The 27,070-nt window shown below is 38.2% G+C and overlaps 1 protein-coding gene across 4 annotated transcripts in view; it reads right to left on the reverse strand.

Moving 5' to 3' along the window:
* Window positions 1-3,082: 3,082 nt before the first annotated feature.
* tec (tec protein tyrosine kinase) overlaps window positions 3,083-27,070 on the reverse strand; it is a 143,548-nt gene continuing 119,560 nt past the window's right edge. For all 4 annotated transcript variants that reach the window (XM_059989152.1, XM_059989151.1, XM_059989153.1 and 1 more), the window contains 5 exons: window positions 26,098-26,314; window positions 25,066-25,130; window positions 16,424-16,542; window positions 8,234-8,391; window positions 3,083-4,417 (listed from right to left, as the gene is read on the reverse strand). In XM_059989152.1, the coding sequence (XP_059845135.1) occupies window positions 4,346-4,417; window positions 8,234-8,391; window positions 16,424-16,542; window positions 25,066-25,130; window positions 26,098-26,314 (631 nt within the window). In that variant the 3' untranslated portion in view covers window positions 3,083-4,345. The remainder of the gene's footprint in view (window positions 4,418-8,233; window positions 8,392-16,423; window positions 16,543-25,065; window positions 25,131-26,097; window positions 26,315-27,070) is intronic.

Below are 27,070 nucleotides of genomic sequence, written 5' to 3' on the forward strand. Positions count from 1 at the left end.
GGTTCCCTGATATGATGGACACTACTTTCCTGTGACAATGCATCGCATTGATGTGCACATTTGTGTGTGTGTGGGGGGGGGGGGGGGGTATTTGTATCCACTTCTTTTTGTAGGATTTTCCATTCAAAAACATTGGTGTTCACATACCAGGCAGTGATGCAGCCAGTCAATATACTCTCATCTATAGAATTTGTCAAACCAAAGTTTCAGATATCATGCTGAATCTTTACAAACTTCTAAGGAAATAGAGGTGCTGCTGTGCTTTCTTCGTAATTGCACTTACGTGCAGGGCCCAGAACAGGTCTACTGAAATGATAGAACTTAGGAATTTAAAACTGCTGCCCCTCTCCACCTCTGATCCCCTGATGATGACTCTCTTTTCCTTCTCCTAAAGTCAATAATCAGCTCCTTGGTCTTCCTGACATTGAGTAAGAGGTTGCAGTTGTGGCACCACTCAGCCAGATTTTCAGTCTCTCTCCTATATGCTGACTTGTCACCACCTTTGATTCAGCTTACAACAGTGGTGTCATCAGCAAACTTAAATATAGAATTGGAGCTGTGTTTGACCACATAGACATAAGTGTAAACTGAGAGGAGAAGGGGGCTAAGTACACAACCTTGTGGTGCATCTGTGCTGATGGAGATTGTGGAGGAGATGTTGTTGCCAATTCAAAGTGACTGAGGTCTGCAAGTGAGGAAATCGAGGATCCAATGGATTATTCCACCTTAATTATTACTCCCATTCCCACTCTGACCTCTCCTGGATCTACATTGCTGGAACAATGCCCAATGGAATCTGAAGAAACAAATCGGACTTAATCTTCCACCGGAGCATGGTACAGCCAGTTGGACTTGGTTGTGAATGTAACAGTTTCAGGTTACTGTCCTTTCTTCTCTTTCTGTAGATAAGCCTGTAAAGCCCTTCTTACTTTCGTAAGGACCCTATTGCAGACATTTACTCTGTTCTATTTCTTCTCCTGTCTGAAATATAAACTTCTTTTTCCACTTCAGCATGTTTGATGAAGAGGCCTTGATCTCAGCTTCTGACCTCCCCTTTCTCTCTATCAAATCTCTTTCAACTCTACAGTCCTCAGAGCACTTTTGAGTTCTTCATTCTCTGGCCTTTTGTAAATCCATACTCTTTCATCAGCTATTAAGGCCTGAATATTTGTAATTCCCTGAGTAACCTTGTTTGCACACTTTCTCCATGGTCCTTTTTTAAAACCCACACGTGAATGGACTGTTAGTTATCCTCTTGATTTTCCTTTGAAAATATTTTTGAGAAGCATTTTATCCTGTTCTATGTTTTAAGTACATGTTGTTATTTCTATTTATGCAAACACACTGTGTTCTTACATTCCTCATTGGAAGTTGCAATGCTCATAAGTAGTAAGAATGAAGATCAAGGAGAGACAAAAGAAGTTAGGTTATTTTTGTATATTCATATATAACTTACAACATAAAGACTGAGAATTACAATTGCCGTCAATAATTGTTGATGAAATTCCAGCTATTTGCTGACAATAGCTTCTGACACTTGATGTGAAGATGACTGATACTTGCTCAAATGTATTATAGGTAATTCTAACTGGAGTTCTGTTTGGAAATACATTTATTGATGCAATAAGTCTAAAATTGATTCACATGCTTCATGCTTTGTTCAAGGATAGTCTGTAGCCTTATGGATAGGGGAATCAAGGGATATGGGGACGAGGCAGGAACCGGGTATTGATAGTAGATGATCAGCCATGATCTCAGAATGGCGGTGCAGGCTCGAAGGGCCGAATGGTCTACTTCTGCACCTATTGTCTATTGTAATAGATATTCAACACAACAGTTAGAGGATTTATATTTTAAAAATTGACTGTACCTTTTAAGCATTAGGGAAAATAGTAAACAAATGTTTATATAACATTTAAATTTATATTATTAATGCTGTGAAATATCTTGATGGAGTAAATACGCTGCTCAATGTCAGAAACTTGTTGTGCTAGATGGTGATTTCAAAATCATGGTTTCATATTTATAAGCATTTATTTGTCAACATACAAGAGCAAAGATGAAAAATCTTAGCAAGTTTTCTGTTTACAATTTGTTAAATATTTGAGTGTCATTAGCAGCATTAACAGCAGAAAATTAAAGTCTTTCAATTATTATAAAATTTAAATCACTAATTAGGAAAGTAAAAAATATATGATTGTTCATGACGCAGTAATTTTCTTAGCATGTAGACTTTCAATTACTGAAAAAGAAAGTTGAACTACATAAAAACAATTGTGTCACAAAATCACATCTCTGTAAGTGTTTAACTTCTTAAAAGGTTAAATCTTTATTACATTACAAAAAATTATGATGTTTAATACAGTATTAACATGATTCTGAACTGAAAAATCTAAACTGAAATCATTCTCCTGCAATAAGATATTTCTAGTGTTGGAAATGTGCACATTTACTCTTTATTAATCAACAAATGACTATTTAGTAAATTTTATGGTAACAGTGCAATATACGTATGTATATTGAAATATTCTAACTTTACATTGTTATTTCCCAAAACTGAAAGTTTGCAGCCTTCAGCCGATACAAATGATAGTTCTCAACTATGATGTCCAAGACAGTTTTGTAAGAACATATCAGATGATCCACTTCCAATGTTTCCCTTTTCAGGAGGAAATAGTTATTTGCTTGCCTTGGCTGAATATGTACTTTTTACAGAAAGACCAAGCACACAAATGGAACTCTTTTTATTCCAATATCAACTTGCTCCAGCTACCTAACTGCCATTTTATGTTTTACAAATTGTTTTCTGAATCAGTGGAGCTATTTTATTGCAGATGCACAAATTCTGCTGTAAAATGGCATAAGTTCATGAAACTCATTTTACTGACCTAGAAAAAAATCTACTTGACTGCAACACATTCAACCTTGATATTCTTCTAACACAAAATGCTGGTGGAACACAGCAGGCCAGGCAGCGTCTATAGGGAGAAGCGCTGTCGACGTTTCGGACTGAGACCCTTTGTCAGGACAAAGTCCTGAGTCCTGACGAAGGGTCTCGGCCCGAAACGTCGACAGTGCTTCTCCCTATAGATGCTGCCTGGCCTGCTGTGTTCTACCAGCATTTTGTGTGTGTTGTTTGAATTTCCAGCATCTGCAGATTTCCTCGTGTTTACTCAATATTCTTCTGCTTGCTTTGTACCAAAGAACTGGAATCCCAAACTGCCCCTAATCTGAATTCCAGGTGTTGCTGGTATTTGTGACATCTAGGATGAACTTGCCTTGCTTAAATAAATGTGAAAGATAGTTCAATCAGTAAAGATGATTAGATTACAATGTGCTGATTCACGTCATGAATTAAAATATTCTCAAACACCACTGAATGTTTGACTGATGTACTTAGGTCAGATAGTCAATACTTTCAGTCAACTAAATTTTCCATCAAAAAGTCCATCACAACCAGTTATGTAAAAAAATTCCCAAGGTGTTGAGGAATGTTGACATATCTGAAACTAGATTAATTTTTCCATGCATATAGATCAAAATTACTCTTTTCCATTGATGCTGCCCGGCCTGCTGAGTTCCTCCAGCATTTTGTGAGTGTTGCTTGGATTTCCAGCATCTGCAGATTTTCTCTTGTTTGCAATATTATTTCCTACTGTTATTTACAGTTATATTGCCACTTCTATGGAAAGATAATATGGACTCAATTTTTCAATAGTTACTTTCACATCGGTAATTGCATGAGTACTACTTACATAGTACAAAAACACAAAACTTCAACATGATTGGGAAAGATTATGTAAGTTTTCAGTAATTCAGCAGGATTGTGTGGCATAATGCTGCAGATTTATGCTATTGCACTCATAGAATATTCAACTCAGGCAGAGGAAGTAAAGAATTAAAGTTCATAAAATTTGTTCAACGATTATTTTTGATGTTTTAATTATATGTATAGTGTCAAGAACAGTAGGATGTGGATTAAAAGTTGCTCTTATGATTTGGAATTGTCAATAAAAAAAAGTACTCAAAAAATCAGAATTCAGGATCAGGTTCAACAAAAGGTATCGGTATTGCACTCTAGGTGGAATCCGCTGAGATTTTATCACAGAAAATGGATCTATTACTCAATAAGTATGTACCCTTATGGCTAATATTGCATATGCCTCATAATCATGCTTTAACAGATGGTTTCTTGTTTCTAATCACCATAAAAAGTCTTAAATCTACACAAAGCATTCAACTGATTGTTTGAACTTTTGACAAACATCAAAAATAACTTGTCATAATCCAATAATGAATTTGCAGATTTTTGACTTAATTCCAAAAGAGCAATCTGAAAGTCTATTTAATAGTCAGGTTCCATCACTTCATTAATCATCAATAGCAAATCTGAGAAACATGGTCTTCCTTCAGCTTTCTAGAAAGAAAAATAAAGGGACATTAGCATTTTTATTGAAAATTAGTTAATTAAAATTAGATTTATTCAGAAACTGCTCTAACAAAATTTATTTCCTCCATTGTTCTGGAACTCCATTTTAATAGAGCTTTTGCAAAATAGGATGTACAATAAGACAAATTTTGCAGTATAAATAAAATCAACCTTAGTTTTTATGTTGACTTAATTACTAAATAAAGCCTTAGCCTTGATCTACTTTTTCAGTCTAAATCTTTGAGAATTTCAAAACCATACTCGTTTTACTCCAAACCTCATGACACTTTCTCTGCAATTGCTATGTTCTTACCACATAAGTTAAGAATTACACTGAGTTTTTTAAAGTATATATTTGCTTGTAGAAGTAGATGCCATTAGTAAAAGCAAAATTTATTGTCCTTCACAAATAATCCCTAGGAAGTAACAGTCAACTACGTTGATGAGTTTAAATTTGCACAAGAGACCAGCATGGCCAAATATGTCATATTTTCTTCCCTGAGGATCATTTGTGCAGATGAGTTTTAATGACAGCTCAGCAGCTTCAATACAGATGCCAGCTTTCTACTACAGGATAACATTTAAATCTGCAAACTACCTCATACTCCTGGCTCTCAACCAAACAATTTTAATGCCAGCTTCATTGTGATCAGATTCATTATCCTCCTCCAAAACTTCTTCCCAGCTCTATCCCAATCATAGCTAGAGAGAATTCAATAGTGGCTTATCTTTCCAACCTATTGCCTTCAATAATGGCTCTAAACAGGAAGAAGTGCAAGAGACTAGACTTTTAAAAATGGATCTAATTTTGGCATTCCCTCACCTACATGCTTCTCCTTGGTGACTATCATTGTTCTTGGAGTCAGTTTCTAAAGAGGTTAGTGATGTGGCCAGTGATGAACTGCCCCGACTTCACTGTTCTGGCACCATACTCCTAAATTCTCCCACAAGCCACTCCAATATTTTGTTCTGCACGTATTCTTTTACATTAAACCTAAAACCTTTCAGCATCCAAGCTGTTAAGTCACCCTTCCTTATCCTCCCATTTGTGAATGAGTGTCCAGATTAGTCTCATTAGACCTGTATGAAGCATCTTGGAACATTTTTTTCCACATTAAATTTTATATAAATACAGCCATACTTATTCAAAAGCAAAGGGCAATTCAAGTGAATCAGCAAAATCAGATAAATCCAACATGACAGAACATGGACAGTTCTTCACAAAACTTGAAGTCACTAGCATTTATATATTTTGAATGAAACTAACACAAATTCACTTTACAGACATAAAGTATACACAATATATATAGGCTATCATATGTATTTATATTTATTGTGTTTTTTTATTATTCTGTTCTTTATTTGTGTTTTTTGGGCTGCATCGGATCCAGAATAATAATTATTTTGTTCTTTACACCTGTGTACTGGAAATGATATTAAACAATCTTGAATCATGAATTAATTTCCTTTTAAGTGCTGTGCTATATTTGATGTAATGTGGATTCCAGTAATTTGGGACAATACATCAGTACATTTTGGCCCAATTAAACAGCTGTCCCAATTAGCCAAATTTCATGGAAATAGTTTAAAAGTTATAAAAAAGACAAATCACAGTTTAACCGAGGAACAAATTATGTATTTAAATGAACTACAGAACAAATTAGAACACTACCACTACTACTACAGTACTATAAAACTGCGTTTTAATTATTAATAGTTGCTGGTGGATGAATTTATCCAGTGGATACTGCGATGTTCTTTCAATTGACTGTAAATGAACAAAATCAGCATAGACACCTAGTGCAAATAATGGACAGCCTTCATACAATGCTTTTGACAACTGAATCCACCAAATCTTCATTGGCATTGTAACATTCAGGATGATTGTTGATATCTTTAAGTTCTTTGTAGTCCCTAACTTGCTGAAGTGATGAAATTGTTTCATTTTTCACTCCTGGCTGTTTATGGCATCTGTAAGTCTGGATGCTTGAAACCACAGTGAGCGAAGCAGTTCTGAATTGTCTTACTGCTTATTTCTCATCAACTATCAGTAATAAAAGTCACTGCTTTTTGAACACAAACGCATACAACTGACTATTTAAAAACTCTAAGCACAATGTAGTGTCCAACAGCCATACAAATACATGCAACTGACACTAGTTAGAAACTGTTTGGCAAGTCTCCTGTCCAATTAAGCAGCATAGTGTCCCAAATAAATGGAGCGTACTCTGGCTATCTTATTGATTAGTTATCCCAAATAAATGGCTGCTCTGATTAACCTGTTAATCTGAATCCACTGTTTCCTTGGAAGATAATAAGTTCTTCTCTGAGCGACAGGAGAACACACATCATAATACAATAGTCTCAGTTTTATTATTTCAAACATTATTATTGTATATTATTGCACGTTGGTAAATTATTGGTATACTATTATTCTGTATTTTAATTAATATTATTATTAAATTTATTATTATTGCTAAGTGTGTTTTTAAATGTGCTGCTGTAATGAAATAATTTCCCACTCAGGACCAATAAAGTACTTATTATTATTAATAAGAGTTAGCAATTTCAGATCAATCATGGAATTGACATATTTGTCTCATTTTCATAGTAGATTTTGGACATAGTGTGATCATCATTCTTTACACTGATCACTACATTCAGTGACCTCTTTCCTGTACACCTGTAGGCCTGTTTATTAATGCAAATATCTAATCAGTCAATTATGTACATCAGTCACTTATTGCATAAAAGTACACAGACATGGTTAAGAGGTTCAACTGTTGTTCAGACCAAACATCAGAAATGGGAAGAAATGTGATCTAATGACTTGGACACGAAACGATTATTGGTGGTTTGTGTAATCTCAGGAACTGCTGATCTGCTGGGATTTTCACGCACAGCAGTCTCTAGAGCTTACAGAGAATGGTGTGACAAACAAAAAAACAATTATCCACTGAGTGGCAGTTCTGTTGGTGAAAATGCCTTGTTAGAGGTCAGAGGAGTACGGTCAGAATGGTTCAAGCTGACAGAAAGGCAACAGTAACTCAAATAACCATGTGTTACAACAGTGGAGGGCTGAAGGTCATCTCTGAATGCACAATATGTTGAACCTTTAAGTAAATGGGCTGCAACAGCATGACCATACACTCAGAGGTCACTTTATTAGGTCAGGAGAAACTTATAAAGTGCGCACTGAATGTCATTTGCAGGAGAAATTTCACATCAAGTTATTCTCAGAGCAGAATTAACACTAGATTCAAAAATTTCAAAATGCTCCTGAGAGATTTTCTTCTTCTATTCTTCTAAAAGCATCATTGAAAACTCCACAGAACTTTTGTTACATGAATGGAGAATTTTTTGGGTTAGTGGAGTATTTTTGCTCTCACTTGAAGTGGTGCTCAGTATGCACTGCATCAGGGCCTGAATAAATCAATGCTTCAGAAATCCACCACTGCTATGGAAGATATTCCTGGTATGCTGTCTTGATCTGAGTCGTAATTAAGAAAGCCAGATTCAGGATGCAGGCCAAACACACAAATCTCTTGAACACTAAACAAAACTAGAAACTTTGTCAAAGATTATATCCCCTAATAACCCCTTCTTGAATAATTCGCCTGTGAAGCACCTTAAGATGTGTTGGTATATTAATTTTGCGACATTAAGTTTAATGCAATCTTCTAATAAGGACAAGAATTATTCACCACTGAATTTAAAAAAACAACATGGGTAATTTGGTGAGTAATTTCAAAATATTGTAAACATATTCAATTGAAGAAGCAAAGAAAATGGAACATCACCAACCTCATGCCAACATTGATTCATGATCTCGTAAACAGGTTTCGATGCTTGTTTTGGTCGATATAATCGAAAGCCAGATGAAATGAATTCAACTACCTCTGCATTTGTTTTAGTTTCGAATGGCATTTTTCCATCATTATAAACTTCCCACATCAGAACACCTGCAAATTAAAATTTAAAAAATGTATTTTTAATTTCCCAAGGCCGACTTAACTTCATATCAAATTATCTATGATATGTCATTACAAAGAAATCAGAATGAATTATTCTGTCAATGTCTACCCTTTTGACAGTGTTATCAAATTGGCTAGATAGATATGTTCTGATTCATATTGCATGTAAGATTATCCAATATTACATATATCTGTTGGAAGAAGTATGTGAACCTCTGGGGCAATGCCTTCTACAAAAGCTATTGGAGTCATGTGTTCCAATCAATGAGATGAGATTGGACATACGAGTTGTAGAAGTGCCCCACCCTAGAAAAAGAGAGACAAAGTCAAGTTCCTGACAGAGCCTGCTCTTCTCAAGAAAGATCTGTTTATGTGCACCGTACCTCAATCAAAACAACTTTTAGAAGACCTTAGAAGAAGAATTGTAGGGATGCCTGAAGCTGGAAAAGGCGACAAGCATTTCTAAAGATCTGACTGTTCATCTGTCCACAGTAAGAGAGATCGTCTACAAATGGAGGAAACTTAGTACTGTTACTACTCTCACTAGGAGTGAGCATCCTGCAAAGATCACACCAAGAACACAACGTGCAATGCTGAAGAAGGTGAAAAAGAACCCAAGGGTAACATCAAAAGGCCTGCAGAGGTCTCTAGAACTTGCTAAAGTCTCTGTTCATGTGTTCACTATAAGAAAGGACACAATGAAGGAACCCACTGCTCTCCAAAAGAAACATTGTTGCACAACTCAAGTGTGCAAAAGACCACCTAGATATTTTACAACTTCTCTGCGACAATATTCTGTGGACAGATGAGATAAAAATAGAATTTATTGGCAGGAATGCATATTGCTATGTTTGGAGGGAAAAGGGCAGTGCACGCCAACACCAAAACCTCATTCCAATTGTGACGCATGACGGAAGTTGCATCATGGTTTGGGGATGCTTTGCTGCCTCAGGGCCTGGACTGCTTGCAACTACTGAGGGAACAATGAATTCAAACTGATATCAAAACATTTTACAGGAGAATGTCAGGATAGCAGTCCATTACCTGAAGCTTAATAGAAGTTGCATAATGCAACAAGGCAATGAACCAACAACAGAAAGGTTTAAAAACAAGAAAATCTGTGTTTTGGAATGGCCAAGTCAAAGTCCTGACCTTAATCCTATAGAAATGTTGTGGAATGACCTGAAGCACCACCAACATCTCAGCAGTTTTGTAAGGAGGAATGGCCTAAAATTCTTCCAAGCCAATGTGCAGGACTGATCAATAGTTACCGGAAACATCTGATTGAAGTTATTGCTGCAGATGGGGATCACAACAGTTACCAAAAGCAAAGGCTGACAAATGACATTTCAGGTCATATTTATGCAGAAAAAGTGAAAATTCTACAAGGTTCATAAACTTATTAGCACCACTGTAGGTAACCAGAACTGTGTACAATATCCAAATATGGCTCCACTTATGTCGTATACAACTTCAACATAACATTCCAACTCCTGTACTCAATAGTCTCATTTATAAAGACCAATGTGTCAAAATATCTGTTTAGGACCCTATCTACCTGCAATGTTATTTTCAAGGAATTATGGATCTATATTCCTAGATTCCTCTTTTCTACTGCACTCCTCAGTGCCTTACTATTCACTGTGCAAGTCCTACTCTGATTTGTCCTCCCAGAGTGTAACACATCAGACTTGTCTGCATTAAATGCCATCGGCCTTTTTTCAGCCCATTTTTCCAGCTGAGAAAATTTTATTCACATTATCATCCAGATCATTAACATAGATGACAAACAACAACAACTGACCCAGCCTCGTCCCTGCAACACACTCGTAGTCACAGGCTCCAATCAGAGAGGCAACCATCTGCTACCACTCTCTAGCTTCTCCTGCCAAGCCAACGTCTAATCCAATTTACTACTTCATACTGAATGCCAAGTGATTAAACCTACTTGACCAGCCTCCCAAACATGACTTTGTCAAAGGCCTTACTAAACTCTATGTAGTCAATTTCAACTGCCATTCCTTTATCAATTTTCCTGGTAACCTCGTTCAGAAAATTTATAAGATTGGTTAGACACAACCTACCATGCTCTAAGCCATTTTGACTATCTCTAATCAGACACTATCAAAATTTTTATATATCTTGACACTCAGAATACCTTTCCAATCGACCTCATCCTGAATGCCAGTTAAATGAACTTTCTTAACCAGCCTTGAAAATTCTTGAACAAAAGAAGATTAGCTCTGCTCCAGCCCTCCAGCACTGTGGTTAAGGACAGAGCACTTGCAATTTCTGCACTAGCTTCCTACAAGGTCCTAGTGCCACCTTGTCAGACCTTAGGGTCTCAGCCATCCTAATTTGCATCAAGACAGCAAGCAGCCTCTCTTCTGTAATCAGTCCACGATCTCACTACTCTTTTGCCTTAGTTCTTTACACGGTGTCCATCTCCCGAGTAAACACAGATGAAAAAAAATCCATTTACCATCTCTCCTATCTTATTCAGCTAATACCTAGATGACATCGCTAATCTTCATGTGGACAAATTCTATTTATCTTTTTGCTTTCAATATATTCTTCATCACCTTGTCTGCCAGAGCATCTTTCATTTAGTTGTCCGGATTTCCCTCTTAAGTGTTCTCTTGCATTTCTTATACTCCTCTGGAGCTTCATTTATTCTTTGCTGCTTATAACTGTACCTCCTCCTTCTTCCTAAGCACGGCCTCAATATTCCCCCAAAAACCAAGGTTCCTTAATTTATGCTCTCAATATTTCACTTTTGAAGACCTCCACTTACCAAGCATCTCTTTGCCAGAAACAACCTATCACAAATCACACCTGCCAAATCCTTTCTGATGCCATCAAAATTGTCTTTCTCCAATTTAGAATATCAACCCAAGGACCAATCCTATCCTTCTTCATAAATATCTTGAAATTAAAGGTATAATATTCTCTAGATCTAAAGTGTTCCCCTACGTACACTTTTGTTAACTGCCCTGTCTCATTCCCCAATAGGAGATCCAGTATTGTGCTCTTTCTAACTGGACCTCTATACACTGATTACAGAAGTTTTCCTGAACACATTTGACAAACACGTCCACTCCTTTTATAGTCCTAGTCAATACGTGGCAAGTTAAAAATCATTTACTATCACAACCTTATTTTTCTTGCAACTATTTCCTATTTCTCTACAAATGTGCTCCTCCAAATTCCTCTGACTATTGGGTGGTCTAAAATATAATTTCATTAATGTGGTCATCCTTTTCTTATTCTTCAGTTCTACCCATATAGCAGTAGACAAGGCTATCTGAGTATATTTTCTCTGACACGTAATACCACCATTTCCCTTTTAATACTTCCCCTCTATCATGTATAAAACAATACATAAACCCAGAATCAAACAACACACACAAAATGCAGATGGAACACAGCAGGCCAGGCAGCATCTATAAGGAGAAACACTGCCGAGACCCTTCGTCAGGACTAACCCATATACCCAGAATACTGAGCTGCTAGTCCTGTCTCTCCAACCAAGTCTCATTAATGACTACAATATCATAATTCCATGTTCTGATCCATGCTCTAAGCTTATTTCCCTTACTGACAATACACCTGGCATTGAAGTAGACTCACTTCAAAACCTTAGTCCCATCATGATCAACCTTTCTTTTCCTGTCTTTGTATGTAGGATTAACATCTACTTTCCTGCAACCACTCCACCTGCTGCTCTGACACTCCGGTTCCCATCCCCTTGCAAGTCTGTATAGTATGCATGGACCCTTAACTATGAGTTCATAGGTAGGATTAGTCGCTATGGAAATAGGCCTTTTGGCCCAACTGGTCCATGTCAATGAAGATGCCCCGCCCCATCCAAGCTTGTCCTATTTGCTATCGCTTGGCCTAAAATCTTCCAATCTGTGTACCTATTAAAGAGTTTTTAGGAGTTATTATTGCTTCAAGCACTTCCTCTGGCAGCTCATTCCAATACATATCACCTTTGTGATATGCCTCTCAAGTTCCTTTTATATCTTTCCCCTCTCATCTTAAAACTATGCTCTCTTCTTATTTCCACAACCCTGGGAAAAAGACATGAGTGCTTTCACCCTATCTATACCACAAATGATTTTATATACCTGCTTAAAATCACCTTTCAGCCTCCGCACTCCAAGGAATAAAATTTTAGTCTATCTAACTCGTCTCTATAATTCAGTCCCTCCGGTCCTGCAGCATTGTTGAAAATACTTTCTGGATTCTTTCTAGTTTATTAACATCTTTCCTACCGCAGTGTGACAAAACTGAACACAATACTCCAAGTGGGGCCTCCCAACATTCTGTAGATCTGCACCATGACCTCTTAACTTTTAGACTCAATGCCCTGATTGGCTAAGGCCAGCATGCCAAAATCCTTCTTCACCACTATATCTACCTGTAATATGACTTTCAGGGAACTATGTACAGGTTACATGTATCTTATGGTCCTATTGTTTTACAACACTTCTCAGGGCCCTGCTGTTGACTGTGAAAACCCTACCTGAATTTGACTTTCCAAAGTGCCAAACCTCATACACCTCATCCAAATTAAAATCTATTTGTCATTCCTCTGTACACTTACTCAGCTGATCAAAAGCTCTCTGTAATTTTTGATAGCTTTCTTCATTTTCCTTTTAACCACCTATCTTATTGTTACCTGCAAACTTAATGACCATATCTTATTCATATAGATGACATAAAACGATGTGCCTAACATTGACCCCGAGGCACAGGAACAAGATCCAGACACAACTCTCCATCAACAACACATTCAGCTTATGGCAAGGTCTGCACACCATTGCAGACTTTAAGGCGAAATGCAGTGGTGTTTCCAGCATCGCTGCCTCTCTCCCAGATGAGCTAAAACCTTTGTTACTCTCAGTCTGATGTCGCCAACACTGAGCCCCTGAGGAGAGCTGCCGAAGTGACCTGCGCCTTAGTCATCTCTGAGGCTGAAGTATGCAGGTGTTTCCAACAAGCGGACAGTCACAAGACTGCGGGACCAGACGGCATCCCAGGGCAGGTACTCAGAGTGTGCACATCACGACTGGCAGGTGTGTGTACAGACATTTTTAATCTCTCCCTCTCCCAGTGTAGAGTGCCCTCCTGCTTCAAACCATTCACCATTGTCCCTGTACCTAAATAGACCAAGGTAACATGTCCAAACGACTGGCGTCCTGCCGCACTCACTCACCTCAATAATAAGCAAATGCTGGTCAAGGACTGTGTCTGCAGCTTGCTACCACCCACACTGGACCCCCTACAATTCGCTTACCAACACAACCAATCGGCAGATGAGGCAATAGTCACAGCTCTAGATACTGTCCTTACACATCTGGAGAAGGATACTTACGTGAGAATGCTGTTTTTGGACTACATTTCAGAATTCAACACCATAGCTCTCTCCAGGCTCGACAAAAGGCTCAGAGACTTTGGCTTTCACCCTGCCTTATGTAGCTGGATCCTCGAAATCCTGTCAGATCGCCATCAGGTTGTAAGAGTGAACTCTCTCACCTCCGCCCCTCTATACAGGTGCCCCTCACGGTGTCCCAAGCCCCCTCCTTTACTCTCTGTATACTCATGAGTGTGTCACCACCCACAGCTTCAATCTGCTAATTAAATTTCTGATGATACTACATTGATTGGCCTAATCTCAAATAATAACAAGGCAGCCTACTGAGAAGAAGTCACCTTGACATAGTGGTGTCAAGAAAACAACCTCTCCCTCAATGTCACAAAAACAAAGCTGGTTGTGGACTACCAGGACTACTTGAGGAATGGACAGGCTAACCCCTATTGATGTCAATGGATCTGGGGTTGAGAGGGTAAACACATACATATCACTGAGTATCTAAAATGGTCTGTACACACCAGCTGTGCAGTGAAAAAGAGACAACAGCACCTCTTTCACCTCAGACGGTTGAAGAAGTTTGGTATGGGCCCCCAAATCCTAAGAACTTTCTATAGGGGCACAATTGAGAGCATCCTGACTGGCTGCATCTCTGCCTGGTTTGGGAACTGTACTTCCCTCAATCATATGCCTCTGCAGAGAGTGGAGTGGACAGCCCAGTGCATCTGTGGATGTGAACTTCCTACTATTCAGGATATTCACAAAGATGGATGTGTAAAAAGGGCCCGAAGGATCATTGGGGACCCGAGTCATCCCAACCACAAACTGTTCCAACTGCCACCATCTAGGAAACAGTACCGACTGCAGCATAAAAGCCTGAACCCACAGGCTCTGGGACAGCTTCTTCCACCAGACCATCAGATTGATTAATTCCTGCTGATACAATTGTATTTCTATGTTATATTGACTGTCCTGTTGTACATGCTATTCATTACAAATTACTATAAATTGCATATTGCACATTTAGATGGAGATGTAACAAAGATTTTTACTCCTCATGTATGTGAAGGATGTAAGTAATAAAGTCAATTCAGTACAATAGTCAAGGGCTTCCAGTCCAAGAAATAGCCTTCCACTACCACCCTCAGCTTTCTACCATCAAGTCAAGTGTCAGGTCTCTTTGGATTCCATGCTATCTAACCTTTGTGAGCAGCCTACCATATGGAACCTTATCAAAGGCCTCTCACCCTTTATAAACCATGCCTCTATCGGCTCTCTTGACCACATCATCAAAAACTCCAGTCAAGTTCTTAAAATATGATCTCTCACACACAAAGACATGCTAACTATCTTTAATCAACCCATCCTCTCCAGATGCACGTGTAACTTAATCACAGTATCCTTTCCATTTACTTACCCACCACAGATGCTAATATCTACAAATCCCACATATTTCTTTGCTGCCTTTCTTAAATAAAGGCTAAAGACCCACTACCCTCCAGTCTTCTGACTCTTCACCAGTGGCTGACGATGATGCAAATATCTCAGTCAGAGCTCCGATTTCTTCTCTAGCCTCCAACAGTGTTCTCAGACATACCTGATTAGGCCCTGGGGAATTATCTTCCTTCAGACTTTAAGAAATCCAACACTTTCTGCACTGTAATGCAAACTATCCCCAAATTTCCCCATTTACTTTTCCTAGTACTGAAATCTTCTGTCTTTCTCCAGGTTCCAAAATCTTTACATCTTTCTTCATCTCCAAATGTAAGGCAGAATATTCAAAATTTGTCAACGTGTGCCTCGTGAGAAACTCAAGGCAGATAACACTCCTCCAAAATGTAAAAAAAAAATGGGAAACTACCATTAAGTAGTAAGTATTCAGCACAGACTAGAAGGGCCGAAGTGGCCTGTTTCTATGCTGTAAATTGTTAAATGGTTATAAGTGCAAAAACATACAGTAGCCATAATAGATGGACAATGTATTTACCACAATTGTGAAACATAATGACATTTTTTAAAATAATATTGATAACAAGTACCATAAATAACTTGTGTCTACTTGCAAAACAACAGCATTTTTCACACATTGATAGAACACTGTGACAGTATGTTGCATGGTGTGTTTAAAAAGTGAGAAAGAACAGAGTTGGGTTGAGAAGCTGCCAATCCTGCTACAAATTGTGGTCAGATTGAAATTGATTTTTTTTTTATGTTTTCTTATTTTAACCCCTAGAATGCTGCATAAATATTTTGAAGTTATTTTTGTTTTTGATTCAGTTTTGAGATCTGAGCATTGATGAGTTTGCTGTGTACCCCTCAATGCCTTGCAGAAAGAAGTAATGGGCAGTCTTGTTGAACAGCTGCAGCTCTTCTGCTAAAGAAGCTCCCACAGTGTTGCGTGGAGTTTCAAGATTTAGGTACAGCAACATGAAAGGACCGGTATTAATTTTCTAAATCAGGATAGTATGCAACTTGGAGGTGAACCTGCAGGTGGTAGTGTTCAATGCACCTGCTGATCTTATGCTTCTTTGTGGTAAAAGTTACAAGGTTGGGACAAGGCTCTCAGAGTAAATTTGCACTGTTAGAGATATGACAAATGGAACACATACTTAAGTAGTATCCGTTTAGATTAAATTTTCTTACCAAATGACCAAACATCCGATTTACTGCTGAACTTAGAGTAATGTAGCACCTCAGGGGGAGACCATTTCACTGGAAACTTAGCACCTGAAGAACTAGTGTACTGATCATCCAAGACGTATCTGAAGATGATGCAAACGAATAAAATTATATTGATTTCATAACAAAGTAGGTTATTTGATTCATCATATGTAAATTGGAGCTATTGATTTCAATCCATTCTCTCCTTTGCAGCTCCATACTCAATGTTTAGCATATATCCAATTATTAATGAAAAGTCATTATCAGCATACCAACAGTGGCTCATATGAATGCACTGTATATTGTATGAATGCACAGAAAATACACTAATTTTCCTTTTAATATATTCATTCTAGTTCTAACATTTCTTGTGGCATATTGGTTAACCTACGGAAATAAGCTTTCAAGCACAACTGCAAAACTTTTTAATCCCAGGTTGATTGCCAACAGATTATGGTCTGAAGCCACCCTCCAGATTTTAAGCCCTAAATGTTCAAGGGCTTAATTTTAAAATTACTCTGACAAAATGAGTAGAAAGCATTACATTCTAAAGAAAAAGATACCTTCAATCCTGTACATTGTAGAATTTTGATGTTATGTGGTCAAAACTCAAATTTAGTTCAGTGTTTAAGAGATCTTTTTTTGATTCGGAACGAGAAGGCAGCGGGAGAGCACCTAAGGATTTCCAGCCGGAAGACATTTTGAGTTCTCAGGGGAAGAGAGAGGCCAGACTGCGCAGGCGCGTGATGTCAGCCAGTTGAGCGCGAACAGTTTAAAAAGAAGGCAGCCATATCCAGCGGGCAGCGGAGTGAGAGGCAGCAGGGTGAAAGGGCTTTGGCTTCACGGGCTTCGGCAGTAACGGGACGAGGTGAGGCGGTTGTTGATTGCAAAAGGAGGTAGTATGTGTGTGAGGCCAGTTTTCTGTGGTCGGTGTCAGATGTGGGAGGTCCTGGAGTCTCCCGGCATCCCGGACGGCCACATCTGCACCCGGTGCATCGAGATGCAACTCCTAAGGGACCGTGTTAGGGAACTGGAGCTGCAGCTCGATGACCTTCGTCTGGTCAGGGAGAGTGAGGAGGTGATAGAGAGGAGTTACAGGCAGGTGGTCACTCCGGGGCCACGGGGGACAGAGAAATGGGTCACAGTCAGGAGAGGGAAGGGGTGAGAGTCAGGTACTAGAGAGTACCCCTGTGGCTGTACCCCTTGACAATAAGTATTCCTGTTTGAGTACTGTTGGGGGGGGACAGCCTACCTGGGGGAAGCGACAGTGGCCGTGCCTCTGGCTCAGAGTCTGGCCCTGTGGCTCAGAAGGGTAGCAAAAGGAAGAGGAAGGCAGTAGTGATAGGGACTCTATAGTCAGGGGGTCAGACAGGCAATTCTGCGGTCGCAGGAAAGAAATTCGGATGGTAGTTTGCCTCCCAGGTGCCAGGGTCCAGGATGTTTCTGATCGAGTCCAAGATATCCTGCGGTGGGAGGGAGAACAGCCAGAGGTCGTGGTACATATTGGTACCAATGACATAGGTAGGAAAAGGGAAGAGGTCCTGAGAGAAGACTACAGGGAGTTAGGAAGGAAGTTGAAAAGCAGGACCTCAAAGATAGTAATCTCGGGATTACTGCCTGTGGCACGCAACAGTGAGAATAGGAATAGAATGAGGTGGAGCATAAATGTGTGGCTGAGGGATTGGAGCGGGGGGCAGGGATTCAGATTTCTAGATCATTGGGACCTCTTTTGGGTCGGGTGTGACCTGTACAAAAAGGACGGGTTGCTCTTTAATCCCAGGAGGACCAATATCCTGGCAGGCAAGTTTGATAGAGCTGTTGTGGAGGGTTTAAACTAGTTTGGCAGGGGGGGTAGGAATCAGAATTTGAGTGCAGGGATTAAGGTAGAAGGACAAGGGCATGATGCTAAGAGTTCAGAGTTGATGAGGAAGGACAGGCAGGGGACGGAACATAATTGTAGTCAGTTAAAGGGGTTGAAATGTGTCTATTTCAATGCTAGGAGTATTAGGAACAAGGAGGATGAACTTAGAGCATGGATTAGTACGTGGAACTACGATGTTGCGGCCGTTACTGAAACTTGGTTGGAGGAAGGGCAGGATTGGATGATGCAGGTCCTGAGGTTCAGGTGTTTTAAAAGGAATAGGATGGGAGGTAGAAAAGGGGGAGGAGTGGCATTGCTGTTCAGGGATAGTATCACAGCTATAGAAAGGACGCTGCAGAAGGAGTGTCCACAGAGTCAGTCTGGGTGGAAGTCAGAAATAGGAAGGGATCAATCACTGTGCTGGGAGTAGTCTATAGGACCCCAAATAGCCCTCGGGACACTGAGGAGCAGATAAGCAGGCAGATTTTAGAATGGTGCAGGAAATACAGGGTAGTAGTTATGGGTGATTTCAACTTCCCTCATATTGACTGGCACCTCCTGAGTGCAAGGGGGATAGATTGGGCTGAATTTGTCAGGTGTGTTCAAGAAGGATTCCTGACACAGTATGTGGACCGGCCCACGAGAGGAGAGGCTATACCAGATCTAGTTCTGGGTAATGAACCTAGTCAGGTGACAGACCTCTTGGTAGGGCAGCATTTTGGTGAGAGTGACTACAATTCCCTTAGTTTCAGCATAGCTATGGAAAGGGATAAAATCAGATGAAATGGTAAAGTGCTTAACTGGGGAAGGGCTAACTTTGAAGGGATGAGGCAGGAACTAGCGAGAGTAAATTGGAAACAGATGTTCAAAGGGGAAAGCACAGAAGTAATGTGAGAGAAGTTTAGGGACCACTTGAGCTGGGTTCAGGATAGGTTTGTCCCACTGAGGCAAGGAAAAAATGGTAGGAAAAGGGAACTGTGGCTGACGAAACATGTGAGGCAACTCATCAAGAGGAAAAAGGAAGCATATGTTAGATATAAGAAGCAGGAAGTAGGAGGGGCTTATGAGAAAGATAGGGTAGCCAGGAAGGAGCTAAAGAAAGGACTTAGGAGAGCTCGAAGGGGGTATGAGAAGACCTCGGCATGTAGGATTAAGGAGAACCCCAAGGCATTCTATGCGTATGTGAAGAATAGGAGGATGACGAGAATGAAGGTGGGACCACTAAAGGATAAACAGGGCAACATGTGCCTAGAAGCGGAGGAGGTTGGGAAGGTCCTAAATGAATACTTTGCTTCAGTATTCACAAGTGAGTGATAATGGTCAGCCTTGTCTAGTTGACCTCGTTAAGCAAAATGGTGTTGAAATCTGACCATTTGTAACTACTTTAGCTTGAGGATTAGTATTTAATTTTGTATTTAAGCTTTATTTGTATTGGCAATAGAACCATTAGCAGAATTAATTAGAACAGATTCAGATATTGGGGGCTTTAGAATTAATCAAGAAGAATATAAGATTAAATTATTTGCTGATGATGTTTTGATTTATTTAACAAACCCATTGCAATCATTGCAAAGATTATCTTTTAGATTGGAAGAATATCAGGCTATAAAGTAAATTGGGATAAAAGTGAAATTTTACCCCTCACCAAAGGAAATTATAATCAATGTTGATTAGCAACTCAATTTAGATGGTCAATGAATGGGATAAAATATTTAGGTATTAGAGTTGATAATGATGTAAAAAATTTATATATTTGCCATTATTAAAAAAAAGAGGATCTTGATAAATGGATGATGTTGCCAATAACATTAAAAGGTAGAGTTAACGCTGTAAAAATGAATATATTTCCTAGATTGCAATATTTATTTCAAAATTTACCAATACAGTTACCTCAGAAGTTTTTTCAAGAACTGAATAAATATGTAAGGAAATTTCTTTGGAAAGGAAAGATGTCAAGAATATCACTGGAAAAATTGACATGTAAATTTGATCTAGGAGGGTTACAACTTCCAAATTTTAAGAATTATTATAAAGCAAATCAACTTAGATTTATTGCGTCTTTTTTTGATGAAGAAAAATCGGCATGGATTAAAATAGAATTGGATAAGATAGGAGAAAATATACCAGAAGATTTTATATATAAATAGGAATCCAAATGGATACGGGGAAAAAAAGCATCTCCTATATTAAGACACCTGATTGATTTATGGAATAAAGTAAATAAGGACGATGAGATAAAGAAATCTTAATTAGCAAAAAGAACTTTAATTCAAAATAGGCTTATTCCTTTTACAATGGACAATAAACTTTTACATAATTGGTTCCAAAAGGGGATTAAATATATAGGTGATTGTTTTGAAGGAGGTATATTGATGTCGTTTGATCAATTAAAAAATAAATATAAAATATCAAATAACACTCTTCTCTGTTATTTTCAATTAAGAGCCTATTTACGAGAAAAGCTGGGACAAACAATGTTGATGCCAAAACCTAGTGAAGTAGAAATATTGATTCAGAAAGGAAGAATTTAAAAATTTACATCTTGTATGTATAATTTGATTCAAAAGCAAATAATTAAATTAGGAATTCATAAATCAAGACAAAAATGGGAATCTGATTTGAATGTTAAAATTTATGGGAAAAACTGGTCAAGATTATGTTTAGATAGTATGAGAAATACAATAAATGTTCAACTTAGATTAATACAATATAATTTTTACATCAATTATATATGTCACCACAGAAAATAAATAGATTAAATTCAAATATGTCTGACCAATGTTTTCGATGTAATCAAGAAATTGGTACCTTTTTACATTCTACTTGGTCTTGTTTTAAAATTCAACCATTTTGGATAAATTTAAGACTTTTATTGGAACAAATTATTGGAGTACAACTCCCACATAGTCCACTATTATTTTTATTAGGAGACATTGAAGGGACAATACCGAAACTTAAATTGAACAAGTATCAGAAAAAATTTATAAAAATTGCATTGGCAGTAGCCAAAAAAGTTATCGCAGTTAGTTGGAAATCTGATTTATATTTAACTATGGATTGTTGGAATAATGAAATACATAGTTGTATTCCACTTGAAAAAATTACGTATAATTTAAGAAATGAATATGATATATTTTTGAAAATTTGGCTCCCATACTTATAAAAGATAGGATTAAATACATAGGTCCTTTGAAGATAAAATTATAGTAATTGGGGAAAGTAAAAAATAAATATCAAAATTATTTTGAACTCCATGGAGCATGTGGGGATCCTCTGATATCCAGGCAATCTTTCTCTTCTTTCTTTTTTTTTCTTTAGATAAGGTTAAGGGGGGGAGGGTTAATATTATCTTTCTTACTATTTTACTATTACATTTATTCTTTGTCATTTCTAAAATTTAATAAATAAATAAATAAATAGATATTCACAAGTGAAAAGGATCTTGATCAGGATGAGGTCGAAGTAGAGCAGGACTGTGTGCTGGACAATATGGGGATTAAGGAAGAAGTAGTGCTAGATCTTCTTAAAAACGTTAAGATTGATAAATCCCCAGGGCCGGATATGATACACCCCAGGTTGTTGTGGGAATTGAGAGAAGAGATTGCAGGAGCGTTAGCTATGATCTTTGAATCCTCTTTGGCTACAGGGTAAGTGCTGGAGGACTGGAGAATGGCAAATGTAGTTCCCTTGTTTAGAATAGGGAGAAACCTGGGAACTATAGACCAGTGAGTCTTACGTCGGTGGTATGCAAACTACTGGAAAGGATTCTTAAGGATAGGATCTACGTGCATTTGGAGAAGTACAGTCTACTCATGGATAGTCAACATGGCTTTGTGAAGGGAAGATCGTGCCTCACGAGCACAATTGAGTTTTTGAGGGATTGAGTTTTTTGAAGAGGTAACAAAAGAAATTGATGAGGGTAGGGCAGTAGATGTGGTCCACATGGACTTTAGCAAAGCATTTGACAAGGTCCCTCATGAGAGACTCATCCAGAAAGTCATGAGGCATGGGATAAGTGGAACCTTGGCTGTTTGGATAAAAAATTGGCTTAAAGGAAGAAAGCAGAGGGTAGTTGTGGAAGGAAAGTATTCTGCCTGGAGGTTGGTGACTAGTGGAGTGCTGCAGTGATCTGTCCTGAGACCCCTGCCCTTTGTGATTTTTATAAATGACCTGGACATAGAGGCGGAAGGATGGGTGATTAAGTTTGTGGATGACACGAAGATTGGAGGAGTTGTGGATGGAGCTGTAGGTTGTCGAAGGTTGCAAGAGGATATAGACAGGCTGCAGAGTTGGGCAGAGAAATGGCAGATGGAGTTCAATCTGGACAAGTGTGAGGTGATGCATTTTGAAAGGACAAAGCAGAAGTACAGGATTAATGGTCAGTTACTTAAGAGTGTGGATGAACAAAGGGACCTTGGGGTTCAAATCCACACATCCCTCAAGGTCGTTGCACAGGTTGATAGGGTAGTTAAGAAGGCCTATGCTATGGGATGCTAGGCTTCATGAACAGGGAGATTGAGTTCAAGAGTAGAGATGTCATGTTGCAACTCCTCAAATCTCTGGTGAGACCACACGGAGTATTGTGTTCAGTTCTGGTCACCTCATTATAGGAAGGATGTGGAAGCTATGGAGAGGGTGCAGAGGAGATTTACCAGGATGTTGCCTGGCTTGGAGAACAGGTCATATGAAGCAAGATTAGCAGAGCTGGGACTTTTCTCTTTGGAGCGTAGAAGAATAAGAGGGGACTTGATAGAGGTCTACAAGATTATGAGAGGCACAGATAGGGTGGATAGACAGTACCTGTTTCCCAGGGCACCAATAGCAAACACCAGAGGGCATATGTACAAAATTAAGGGAGGGAAGTTTAGGGGAGACATCAGGGGTAAGTTCTTTTACACAGAGGGTTGTGAGTGCCTGGAATGACTTGCCAGGGATGGTGGTGGAGGCTAAAACATTAGGGGTATTTAAGAGCCTCTTGGACAGGCACATGGATGAAAGAAAAATGGAGGGTTATGGGTTAGTGTGGGTTTAGTACTTTTTTTTCCAAAAGGAGTATATGGGTTGGCACAACATGGAGGGCTGAAGGGCCTGTACTGTGCTGTAGTGTTCTATGGTTCTATGGTTCTATCTGGGCTAAAAACAATCAAGATTGTTCTCAGAATCTTAAGTAAAATTTTACTGATTGGATTAAAAGCTACCATGGAAAATAAATAGCATGATGATATATAAGGTCTTGATATGAGTAATATTGTATTTTATTACTTGTTATTTCTACTTATAATTGACATTTTAAAATTGCTGAGGGAAAAGAAGCTTTAAGTAATTTCATTTTGAGCAGAAGTCCATAGATTAAGGAGTAAGACTTTTCATCCGTGGTTTCGAGTTTAATGAAATAATGAATAATGATTTCTGGCACTGACATCTCCCCCTCCCCCACCAAAAAAAATGGCCTTACAGTTCATTGACAGTAAATATTTGCCATTAGAGATTAAACTTGATGAAAGAGAGTAAGCCAATAATTAATTTAAAAAGCAGACCTAAATCAAGAGATTTTGACTCTTTGGGCACTACTTAACAGTTACTCAGAGAACTTACTCAATCAGCTTCTTGTGGCATGATACTGTCACCGCCTGCTGCTTCTCTACTTTAATTTTCAGAAGTCAGGGAAAAGCATACCTAAATTAGGTAGCTAATATAGAGAAATGGGGGCAAATCCATATGGTAGCAGATCAGAAGCACTGGGAGTGAGGCAGAAATAAAACTCGGCTCTTCATCTTGCACACAAACAAGAAGAAACAGGTGGGTTTCTTTTGGGTAGCGGCAAACTGTACACGCTCAAATACGTTTGTAACTGAAATCAGAGAATTAAGTTAAAAGAGTCTACTTGAAGCCTACAAACTGAAGGTGGTTTTAATCTGAAGTCTCAAACTCCAGGTTACAGCAGGGTTCTGTTCTTTTGAACCTGAATAGTTTGCAAGTCAGAAATGTGGCTGCAAACTGAGTTCCCACACAGCAGAAAATCTCTGCAGCACCACAGCAAGGCAAATCTATCCCTCCATTCTTCAAAATACTTGTTTATATCTAAATTTAGTGCACAAGTGAGGCGTAAGATGAGTAGTGCCTGGAATGAGTTAATTTAATTTTTGAGAGAATTTTTTTGAGTGAAGTATTTCTTTAGGCATTACGTCACTAAATAAAAGTGTATTTAAGTTTTAAAAGGTACTGATTTTCAATTCCTGCCATGGCCTGCAAAGAGATTGTATGTTCTCCCCGTGCTCCGGGCACTGCAGCTTCCTCCCACAGTCCAAAGACATACCAGTTGGTAGGTTAATTGGACCTTGTAAATTGTTCCGAGATTAGGCTAGGATTAAATCAGGGGAATGCTGGACGGTGTAGCTTGAAAGGCCAGAAGGGTCTATTCCATTCTGTATCTCAATAAATGAAAATTTTAAAAAATGTCAAGAAGTGAAGTCTTGGTATTCATATAGTTTGCTAATAATTATGTACATTTTCTTTTCCCATTTCCCATTAAGATGTAAATGTATTGATTTTTCTATTACACAGACAAAATACTGGAAGGAAAATTAAAAGTGTCTGCCATATTAAAGATCTTTGTTATAAATATATATGGATATATACATTTATTTTGCATTAACTTTTAAGATATTGGATGACTTTAGTTATAGGAAGCATTCTTTTGTTGATTTTGATTTCTCACAACAATAAACTAAAAATAATTTTGATACAAAAAGCTTTATCCTACCTGGTCATTCCAAAATCAGACACCTTCACCACATGTGATTCACTCACCAAACAGTTCCTTGCAGCCTAATTAAAAACAGCCATATTTCTTAAGATAAATTTTGAAGTTTCCATTGACACCCACAACTTCAATAATATTCATAATCACAACCAATATGCTTTACTTTAGGCTTCCACATAGTTACTTTAAGGGCAAAGTTCAATGTACTTGTCATTATAATCATATCCATGATTAATCAGTTTCTTTGCCACTGATACATCTGAACATTGCAGTTGAATTTACTTGGGTTTTGTTTGACTGTCCACTCTTGGAAAAGATAAATTAAACTAAACTTTTACCATATAAATTCAGAATTGTGCATAGAATTATAAAATATAAAATTTAGATTAATTATGTAATTCATAAAGTTAATAACATATGGTTTTAAATCCAAACATTCATTTTCAATGTTCCCATGAATAAATTCCTGTAACTGATCATGGAAACTACCCACATAAAACTGTCACTTATTATTACAGTCTTCCATCACTAGAAGAATATACTTGGTCTTATTTACTCTCCTTCTATTAATTCCATGGCCAATATCATAACAGAAATATACATATTAGTTAATACAGTTTAATTACCAACAATCCTATAATTGTTGATCTTCAGTCAAAACTTAGTAGTGAATCTAAAGTTCAGTTATGTATTTTAACTGATAGGAGATACAACATGAGATGTCAACCGCCAGCTGGGGAAAGAAATTACCAAATATGAACTCTAATCTTTGAGTAGTACCAGTTGCTTTGAACTAAAGAGACTAAGGGGTGTAGTTCCTCAAAAGAATTAATTTTAATAGAGAGAGTGACTCCTTGCTGAGCTACACTTGATTTGGACTGGAACATTTGATCTGCAGTATTTTCACTTCTTTTCTTTTACCTTGATGGTGCAAGTTTCCTCTCCTTTTAAGAAGAAAAGCTGTCATTTCCATCTGCATTGTTTTATTGGTGCAAGTTTGCATTATTTTTCTGAATTAATTAAAAGAATTACCAGATCTCTGTGAATGAACTTCTTTGTTTCCAAATATGCCATGCCTTCGCACACATCCTGACAGATGCTCAGTAACATTTCATTGTTCAGCTGCCCTCTTCTTTGTCTGAGATAGTTCAGTAGACAGCCAAGTTCCATAAATTCAGTCACAATATAAATGGGCTTTTGTTGCGTGCAAACTCCATACAGTTGAACTAATTTAGGATGCGATAACTTCCTGTAGATCAATTCAACATGTTAGTAACTATCTGAATTCAAAGGTGAATTAAACTTTACATTAATATGTTTACAGATTATAAACACCAAAATTTATATTAAGAATTCTAAAATTTTACATAAGCAGTAACACAAGATTGTGTTCACCTTTAGCCAGTAGAACCATGGTCCTGCCTACTCTTTAGCTCTCCTGTGAAATCTGGAGATCAATGCCAGTGTGTCATCCCTCGCAGTGGATGCCTGTGCTACCCTTTTCTTCCATGCAGATAGGAAAGAGGTACCACACAATTACATAGCTGCAAAGTGAAAACTCCTAGTCGTGATTTGCGGTGACAAATTTGAAGCTGAAGAGAGAAAGCGAGGGAAACCCAACTCCCACACATACAGGAGTTTGCTGCATGATCTGCTCATCCTCAATGAAAGCTTTTCCTACCCCAAAATCCCCCTTTATCTTTTGCCCCATTGTAGAATATGAAACATACAGTATAAGAACAGGTTCTTTGGCCAACTATATTTGCCCCAAACATGATGTTAACTAATCAACTAATCACATCTGCCTGCACATGTCCATATCCCATAATTCCCTGCTCATTTCATGTCAATCTAAGAGAGGATGTGCTGGCATTGGGGAGGGTCACAAGGATAATTGATGGACTAAATGGTCTAATTTGCTCCTATGTCTTGTGGTTTCAGGCTGAGTCAGATCACTCTGGAGATGACCTCGTCAGCCACTGCATCTGCCTCGGCACAAATCAGG

This window comes from Hypanus sabinus, chromosome 14 (assembly GCF_030144855.1).
Source record: "Hypanus sabinus isolate sHypSab1 chromosome 14, sHypSab1.hap1, whole genome shotgun sequence".
In the NCBI taxonomy this organism is placed as follows: Eukaryota; Metazoa; Chordata; class Chondrichthyes; order Myliobatiformes; family Dasyatidae; genus Hypanus; species Hypanus sabinus.